The 8848-nt window shown below is 63.4% G+C and overlaps 2 protein-coding genes across 2 annotated transcripts in view; both read right to left on the reverse strand.

Annotated features, from left to right (window-relative positions):
- Positions 1–1000, reverse strand: part of REXO1 (RNA exonuclease 1 homolog) — a 42205-nt gene extending 41205 nt beyond the window's left edge. Inside the window, exon 1 of the mRNA XM_026865200.1 lies at positions 892–1000. Coding sequence (XP_026721001.1) covers positions 892–967 — 76 coding nt within the window. The 5' untranslated portion in view covers positions 968–1000. The remainder of the gene's footprint in view (positions 1–891) is intronic.
- Positions 1001–3505: 2505 nt separating this feature from the next.
- ABHD17A (abhydrolase domain containing 17A) lies at positions 3506–8726 on the reverse strand. The gene is made up of 4 exons (XM_026865117.1): positions 8184–8726; positions 6176–6370; positions 5394–5573; positions 3506–4489 (listed from the first exon to the last, which is right to left on the reverse strand). Exons 1-4 carry the CDS (start codon positions 8495–8497, stop codon positions 4264–4266), a joined length of 915 nt encoding a protein of 304 aa, XP_026720918.1. The 5' UTR covers positions 8498–8726; the 3' UTR covers positions 3506–4263.
- Between the last annotated feature and the right edge of the window lie 122 nt (positions 8727–8848).

Below are 8848 nucleotides of genomic sequence, written 5' to 3' on the forward strand. Positions count from 1 at the left end.
GGCCCAGGCCCCGCACTCCTCCCGCCGCCGAGCGCTCCTGCAGACAGACGGAGGAGAGACGTGAGCCAGGAGGGGAGGGAAGAGCAGGAGCCCGAGGGGGCCCCAACCTGCACTGCACCTGCAGGGGATAAAAACCAGCCCATGGAACCTCCCTGGTGCGCCCTGCCGGCCCCGGCGCTGCTTCTCCCCACCCCAGGGACAGTTTGGGAGGTGGCGGGGGCGCAGGGTGGGAGTGGGACCACGCGCTGAGGCGGTGCCGGGTTTTGCGGGGGGCTGGAGGCGGATGCGTGGGTTTGCGTGTGTGAAGCTGAGGGCTGAGGAGCGTGGGACCCCAAGGGCAGTGCGGGGGGTGCACGGGGGTGGGGTGGACATCCACGTGTGCCCGAGTGTGCGCACGTGTGTGCGCGTGTGCACAGCAGACGTCCGTGTGGAAGTGGGAATGCGTGTGCATGTCTGCCAGCACACGTCTGTGTGCACGTACACGTGTGCAGGTGTGTGCATGGGTGTGCACAGGGCTGGGTGGGTCTGTCCCGCCGTTGCCCACCCACAGAGGCCAGGCCCAGGCACCTTCCCGGGACCCAGTTTGGCACAGGGGGACCCCAGGGCCCACTGGGCATCCGCCACCCCTGTTCCCCCCGCAGCCGGCAGGGCAGGGTGGTGGGTGCCCCCCTGCACCCCACGCTCCCTCCTCCACGTGTCGCGATGCCACACTCACCGTCTCTCACCAGGGAAGTGCCGGTGGGTGTCTGGGCGCAGCCCTGGGCACACCGGGATGCTCCCAGCATCTGTGCTGCTCGAGGAGCGGGGGCAGAGGAGCTCCGCTCCCCCAGGCCTGGTGCCCTCCCTGTCCCCCACTGTCCCCCGCCGGCCCCAGGTCGCTGCCTCACTCACCTGGCAGGGCAGAGCCAGGGGCTGCTGCCAGCGCATCCTCTCCTCTCCTTGTCCTTTCCTGGCCCCTTCCCTCCATCTTAGCCAGCGCCGTGCAGAGCCCCTTGCCCTGGCATCCCTCCTCCAGCACCCACCCCTCGCCCCAGCCTGACCACGGATGGGATCCTTCCCCTCTGCCCTTTTATACCGTCTTTGTTCATATGACAAGCACGTGAAAAATCAGGGCAGAGCTCGGAAAAAAGCCCCTTAAGACGCTTTAATTCAGTTTCCTGGATCCCATGACTGAGCTCGGCCTGTGAATGGGGTCTCATGACTGTGGCACGCAGGCCCCAGCCATCAAAAGCCCCATTTATGCCCCAAAAGAGACTTAAACCCCTTTTGGCCGGTCACCCAGTGAGCCCGATGTCCCTCATGCCTGGCCTGGGCTGCAGCCCCGTCCATCCACGCCGGCATCGCGCCTCTACTGAGGGCTCATCGCAGCGGGTATCCCGTCCTGTCCCCCACGGGACCCTGGACATGCCCAGTACATTGTCCCCTTTCACAGCCATTACACGTGGGCACACGCGGGCACACGCGGACGCCCCCCAGCCCAGCCGTGTGCCCGTGGCTCCGTAGCAATGGCAGCAGGAGCTGCCTGCGTCCAACTCTTCTGCCTGGGGACTTTAAAACTACCCGGGGGGACACCTGCCTCGTCCCCTCTCTGCTGTGGCTGCAGGAGGGACTTTGGGGACACTCTGAGGCCTGACTCTGCCTTTCCCCTCCTCCACGCCCTGCTGAGACTGCAGTTTCGGCAGATTTCCCCTCCAGGCACCAAACCCTGCCCAGGTCCAGCCCCAACCCAGCCCCTTTCCTTCCCCATCCCCTCCTGGTGCTCCCAAACCGTGGCACCAGTGGTGGGGACAGAAGAGCTGACCGGTGGCTCACAGCCCAGTTTGGCCCCACTGGTGGGGGACGCTGCACCCAGGACTGCCGGGGCAGGTCTGGCTCGTGCCTTTTGGGGACCCTGCAGCTCACATACAGGTTAGTGCTGCTCCCTCCTTCCTCCCTCCAGCTGCTCATGCCTGGGTGAGAACAGAGCCTGAGCTGTAGTGGGCTGCGAGAATCCCGACCCAAAAATCCCTGATCCCTAACACGGACGGTCACAGTCACAGCTCCCCACCATGGAGGCAGCAGCCAGCGACGTTCGGCTCACCCAGGTCTCATACACTTGAGCTGGGTCTAAATTTTGGGGGATCAGGCTGAACCGTTCTGTCCTTTCACCTTGTTTTGTTTTTTTAGAACAGAGGCACAATAAATACAAACTCAAGCCACCTCGCCATTCCCCCAAACTCAACCCGAGCTCTGAGACGTCCCGCTGGCGATGCAGAGCCGCTCTAAAGCATCCACAGCTCAACAGGAAACAGGCAGCAGTAAGAGGATAAAAATACCCCTGGTGCAAACAAAAGGTCTCTATGTCAGGATTAGGGCACCGTGGGCTGCTCCAGCCCTGCTAATCGGGGCCGGGGCCAGAGGGGAACAGGGCTGGGTGACCGTGGTGGCTTTGGCTTCCAGCACACGTGTGAGCTAAAGGCTCTGAAATCACCCAGCAGCTGCGTGCGGCGAGCGAGAGGAGGGCTGGGGGGATGCTAAGGGAGAAGCCAGACATCCCAGCTCCTGGGCCGCTGGAAAAGGGGGGACACCACGCAGAACCCCAACATCCAAATCCTCTTCTAGCTCCTGTGGAGCCCCAGTGCCAAGGAAGGGTCCCCCCTTGTCCCCTGGAGCACCCTGCCTTGGTCCCGAAGGGAGGTGAGAGATGTAGGAGGGGCATGGGGTCCCGTGCCCCCCACCTCGGCCCCCCCCATGGCTCCCAGCCCCAAACAATGGGCGCATTTGAGCGCTCCAGGCGCGGGGCTGCGGTGAGGCCCCACCACAAGGCCCCTGAGCCCCTCCGAGAGCCGCCTAAGGAGATTATCGCTCCTCACATGAGCCCGCCGGGCCCCATGGCCTCGCACAGGGGAGGTGGGGACAGGAGGGTGACAGGGAGGGGGGAGCCAGTGCCTGGGAGCCTCACAGGGGTCCCTGTGGGATGCCCCACACGCCTGCCCCAGGAATGGCAGAGGTCCCCATGCAGCGAGGAGCGGAGCTGGGCACGAAGCAGATCAAAAATAAAGATTTGCTCCTCCCAGGGCCACCCTGCCCACTGAGAACCACGCTGTCCCCGTCACGATGGTGGCCCTGGTCCACGGACAGGCCACAGGGACATGTCCCCCCCCCACAGCACACCTGAGCCCTCCCAGCTCCGAGGGGCTGAGTCCATCCCCAACCTCTGCCCCCGCAATTCCAGGGGATCCCCTAATGAAATGGGACGGGCTGGGGGGGGAAACGGGGTCCCCGTTGTCCCCATGGCCCGATTCAAAGCAGCAGACCTTTACACCCTGGTCCAGGGGGGGAAGCCAATGGCTCCTTTCCCACATGCTGGCAACTCAGGGCTGCCTGGCCCCCAGAGGAGGGTGACAAGTGTTGGGGATCCGGCCACGTGCAAATTCCAGCAGGGAAAGCTGAGGGACTGGACCCCAAAGGGGCTGGGACTGGTCCCCCCCCCAGCTGGGTGCCAGGGAAAGGGCGCACACAGGTAAAACGTTAAACCTCTGCTCTTTATTTGGTGCCTGGTTTCCTCGCCCCGTTTGCCGAGCGTGCCACAAGCGAGAGGTACGGAGGAGGTTTTCCAGGGGTGACCTGAACACGGGGAGGGCTCTGAGAAGGCAGAGCAGGGCCAAACTGGAGGAGGGGATGTAGGGCAGGGGCGGCACCTCCTCCATGTATCCCCAAACTCCCCTTGGGGACACGGCTCTGCCCCAGCCACGGGGTGGACACCAGGCACCCTGCCGCCACCGGCGCCGATCCCGGGAAAGCTCCGTGGAGAGCAGGAACTGCCACCTCCTCCATCCTGCCCCACAGCGATGCCGGGGAGGGGGCCGGGCCCCCAGCCCCTCTCCAACTCGCCTTATTGCTATAGTCAGAGCAGCAGAGCAGCCAGGAGGAGCTCAGGAGTTCGCTGTTTTAGGAGAGGGGACGAGGACATGTCCGAAGCCAAGGATATGCCGTCGAGAGGGTGGGCTCTCATCTTTCTGGGGAAGGGGGAAGGAGGGAGCTGCCATCTCTTGCCAGCCCGGCCGGTGGTGCCAGCAGCGCCAGGACTGACACCGGGAGGGAGGAGAGTTGTGCTCGCGTCCAGGAGGAAACGCACCGTCCGCTCCAGGGCCTCCTGCTCTCTCCCGAGCCTGGAGCTGAGACCGTACAAACTCATTGCACCTCCAGCAGCAGGGACTGGGGAGAGACGCTGGGAGAACTGGAGGAAGGCAGGAACCCCCTGCCCGTCCCCGCACCCTGCAGCTAGTTGCGCTGGCTGGCCAGCTCCTGGGAGATGAATTTCCGAAGGCGCTCGAGGTACTGGCTGTAGAGTTCAATGTCATTGTGCCCGGCCCCATCCACCCACAGCGGCTCCACAGCCTTGGGGCAGCGTTCGAAGAGCGCCAGGCCATGGGAGAAGTCGATGACTTCATCCTCCGTGCCGTGGATGATGAGGACAGGCGAGGTGATTTTGGAGATCTTCTCAATGCTGCCAAGAAGGTGGGTGGGGAAGAGAGGAGAGAGGGGGGTAAGCAGAGGGATCAAGGCACTCCCATTCCTCCTGCCCCCCCCAACATGTCCCCTCGGGGAGAGGGACCAGGAAACACTCTTTGATCACAGCAGAGCACGGGGACACGGAGCTTCTGCCAAGGATGAGCTCCAGGACAAGACCTCTCCCAGCGTGACAAACGAGGACCAGACAGCAGTGACAACAGCCCCAAGGGACCCAGGCGGGGCTGACGGAAACCGCTGCAGGACAGCATGAGCACAGGCCCTCCCTTCGTCGGGATCAGCTGAGCCAGGCTTTGTGGAGTGGAAGCAGGGCCGTTCTCAGGCCGGCCCCAACGGCTGCGTGAGGCCATCGGGAGGCAGTGCGGGGGTTGTTCCGGCTCAGGGACCATCCCTCGGGCCCTGCTGGCCTGGCTGCAGGGGAGAGGCGAAGCAAGAGCTTGTGCCACCTCAGCGCTGCCTTTCCCTGCCCCTGCTGTCTGCTCAGGGGGCAAAAAAACCCCAAGAAATTACCCTTGGGGTAGAGAGGTGTCCCAGGAACCCCCAGGGCTTGTGATACCTGACAAGGGGCCAGTGGCACAGCCCTAAAGCTGGTGGGCAAAGATGCTGGGACAGGAGGCGATGCCACGCAGGGACAAGGGGGGGCACACATGGCATGGCCTTCAGGAAGGGGCATGGTGACCCCAGGAAGGGCTACAACACCCCTGGAGGGGACCGAATGCCAGGCAAGAGGATGCCAATGGGCATGTTTAAGCCTATTATGGGCAACAGGTCCACAGTTTTCACCACAGGCCCTCTTCCTGGCCAGGACTGGCATCCAGGACAGAGCTGGTCTGGGCACTGCTCCCCCAGAGCTGACCCTGGTCCCTTCTCAGGCCACTCACTTGGGGAAGGCATCGAACCAGTAGGTCTTCTTGGTCTCGGGGAAGGCGACTCTCATGCCAGAGGTGAGCGGGGAGTGGAGCACGATGGCAGCACACTCATAGCGGGAGGCCAGATCAACCGTGGGCACCGTGCCGATGCTCTGTCCGTATAAAATAATGTTCTCCGGGCTGATCCCATACCTGGAGAGCAGAGGGCAGGTCAGCGCCCAAGCACCGGAGTCACACTGCCAGGAGATCACAGGGGGTCACCCTGCTCTGGCTACAGCACCCTGCAAGGCTTCCTGGGGTGGGGTGGGGGGAAATGGGGCTCTGTCCCTCCTGCCCAAAGCAGCTGCCCTGCACCCCTGCCAGGAGCAGGCAGCAGCCAGGGCTGAGCTGCCAGATGAGCTGGGGGGCTGTCAAGGCTCCCCCTCGCCAGGAGCAGGGTTCCAGGCGGGTTTGTGAACCCCAAATCGCAGCTGCACGGGGCAGCCCCTAGTCTCTGGGGCACGCTGCGAGCCAGGCAGAGCTGTCAGGGGCTGGGGAACCAGGGCTGGGCACAGCGAGGGAACAGCGAGACGGGGAGCACAGCTTGTGCCAGCGCCATACCCCCACAGCATCCCTGCCCCTCCACAGCCCCCAGCCTGCTCCCCCTGCAGCTGCCTTCCGGCCACCCCTTCCCGTTACGAGTGGCCTGGGTTCCCTCTCTGGGAGATTTCCTGTTTTCCAGACTGCCGGACCGCCGGGTTTTCCTGGCGGCAGCATGGATGTCCTCCCTTCCCCCTGCCTGGTGCCCCGCTCACCGTGTCCGCAGCGCCTGCCACGCGGCATCGATGTCGGAGTAGAGGTTCCTCTCCGAGGGCTTGCCTGTGCTCACACCGTAGCCCGAGTAGTCGTAGGAGAAGATGTTGCAGTTGATGCGGGTGCCCAGCCCGATGTAGAAACTGCTCATCTGCCCCAGGTCCACGGCGTTGCCATGCGAGAAGAGCACCGTGTACCTGCAGCACCGGGGAGAGACGGGCACGGCAGGTTAATCGTGGTGCCCAGCCCCACCAGCAGCTTGGAGATGAATGTGCCTGGGGAGCACCAGCCCATCTGCTTGAGAGGCTGAAAACTGAACCCCAGGACATGAAGGGTCAACACCCCTCTGGCCACCAAGGCAGGTGCTGGTGACACCCCCAGTTCAACCATGAGATACCCAGAGCCTCCTCACCACCCAGGGCCAGGGGCCTGCTCCCTGCAGAAACAGGCAGCCTGAAGGTAAGATGATTCTGTTCAAGTTTTTGAGTCTATTTTTGGTAAAAAGCTCAGAATTTGGGGCCGTTTGCCCGATGGGGATTTCAAGTAAGAATTCTGACAGCGGATTTTTTTCTCTCCTGAGTCTGGCAAGACACCAGATGCTGGGAGAGAAGTGAATTGTGGGAGTGACAAGGCACAAGAAATTTCCACCATAAGGGGAAAAACAATGTTAATCATAAAAATTAACACTAATAGCAAAATGATGGAAGCTTGGCTCTCTTCTGCTGGAGGGAGGGAGCAGGACCTGCTGGGAGGGGGGTCTGAGAGGGTTGGTCCGAGATGTCTGCAGCCAGGTTGAGCCACCATGTCCCAGCTGGATGCCCCAGAAAGCCCCAGCAGAAAGGTGGTGGCAGGACGAGCTGCAGGGAGGACTGACCTGACACCCCAGGGGGTTTGGGAGGGCCGGATTCCCCCCAGCTCCACAACCTGGGCTAAAGAGTCGCTCCCAGGGGCCAGCTGGGAGCGGGGCCAGCACCAAGCCTCGCGGCGGCAGAGCAATCCCGCCGACAGTTTCCTCTCTCCGGGGACACACGTCGCAGGCAGGGACGGAGCGGATGTCCCCACCGGGCAGCCCGCAGAGGCCTCCTGTAACGCAGCTCTCCAAACCCGAGAGCCATCCCCCCTCGCCCCAAGCCCACTCGGTGGGTTCGAAGCCCTCGCCCAGCCGACACGGGCTGCGTTCCCCTGCACAGAGATCTCCCCACTCCTTGGAGGGCACCTTGCTCCCAGGAGAATACTGGTGTGTGTATGGGGTGCTGCAGGCTTTGGGACTGACCTCTCTCCATACCTGAACCCCCACGTCGTGCCACTGGCTCAGGGAGCGGCTCCTGTCCCCACACGATCCCCCCCTGCCTAGGTACTGGCAGCTGGGCCCCGGTCTCCATCCCACAGCCCGGCTGCCCCTCTCCAGCTTCCCAGTTTACAGACCCGTGTGGGTCACCAGTAGCAGGTTGTGCCTAAATACCTCCTGGCTTTTACTTGTCTCACTCCTCTTCAGGAATCAAATGCGCCCACGAATCAGACAAAACATGCAGACCTGGGTTGCCATAGGTGTCTCCTGGCCGAGCCTGGCAGGCTCTCACGCATCCATGTGGTCACCGTGGGGCGAGGGGCCAGCAGATCCCCCGGCACTCACAGACACTCGGTTTGCAACCAGAGCATGACATCACTGGCGTGACATTGGTGGGGGATCTGCAGGACAGCCTAGGGAATCCCCACATCCCTACAGCCTCCAGCTTTGCCTCTGCTCCATGTTTAACCCCATTCCCAGTTTTAGTCACAAGCCAGACCGGTCCCGGGAGCTGAGCTCACCCGCCCTGCAGGATGCCTCCAGAGCCCCGTGGCACAGCCAGCTCCTTCAGCAAGGCGCCAGGTCAGGCCGGGGCAAGGAGGTGGCGCTCAGCTGAAGGAGGGGACAGGGCAGGATGGCACCATGCCCACCAGCACTGCACTACCCCAACACAGAGCCAACGAGGGTCAAACTGCCGGCAGCGGCGCCGACGAGCGACTCACCTGGCGCCTGGCACGCAGCGGACGTACATGCAGCCGACGCGATTCCCTCGGCTGCTTTTGGTGACGAACACCTCGATGTTGTCCAGCTCCCGCTGGGAGTACTGGAAATCCGCCCGGTCCTTCAAATGAAGCTTCCACCGCCCTGTGGCACCACCACGCAGAGAGCCGGTGCTGGTGCTGCCCACGGGCTCGGGCTCGGGGACCACGGCATAGGTGGGCTCCGGGGGCAGGAAGGCCAGTTTGGCAGCGATGCGGCTGGGGCAGGGAGGGCAGCAGAAGAGGCAGCAGAGTTGACTGATCGACAGCCCGTTCATGACGGCGGCGAGGTGAAAGGCCCAGAGCGAAGGATTATCCAAATCAGACAGATGGCCCCGGAGAGGCCCCGTCCTCAGCTGGCCCTCGGCACGGCTGCCGCCGGCAGTCCGCCGTGGGCCGAGGCGCTGGTCAGGGCTGGGGCGGCCGCCATCCGTCCCTCTGCGGGCAGCAGCGGTGGCCTGCGGGCAGGTCAGGCAGCAGTGAGGGCTCTGTACCCCCAAATCCTGCCCCGGTGCCCCCCAGTCCCCAAATTCCACCCAAATCCACACCCATGTGCCGGCAAACACACGCACCGCGTCCCTCCGAGCCGAGGGGCTCACCATCCCCGCCTTGAACACACACACACACAC

Source organism: Athene cunicularia, assembly GCF_003259725.1.
Source record: "Athene cunicularia isolate RWA chromosome 28 unlocalized genomic scaffold, athCun1 chr28_part2, whole genome shotgun sequence".
NCBI lineage: Eukaryota > Metazoa > Chordata > Aves > Strigiformes > Strigidae > Athene > Athene cunicularia.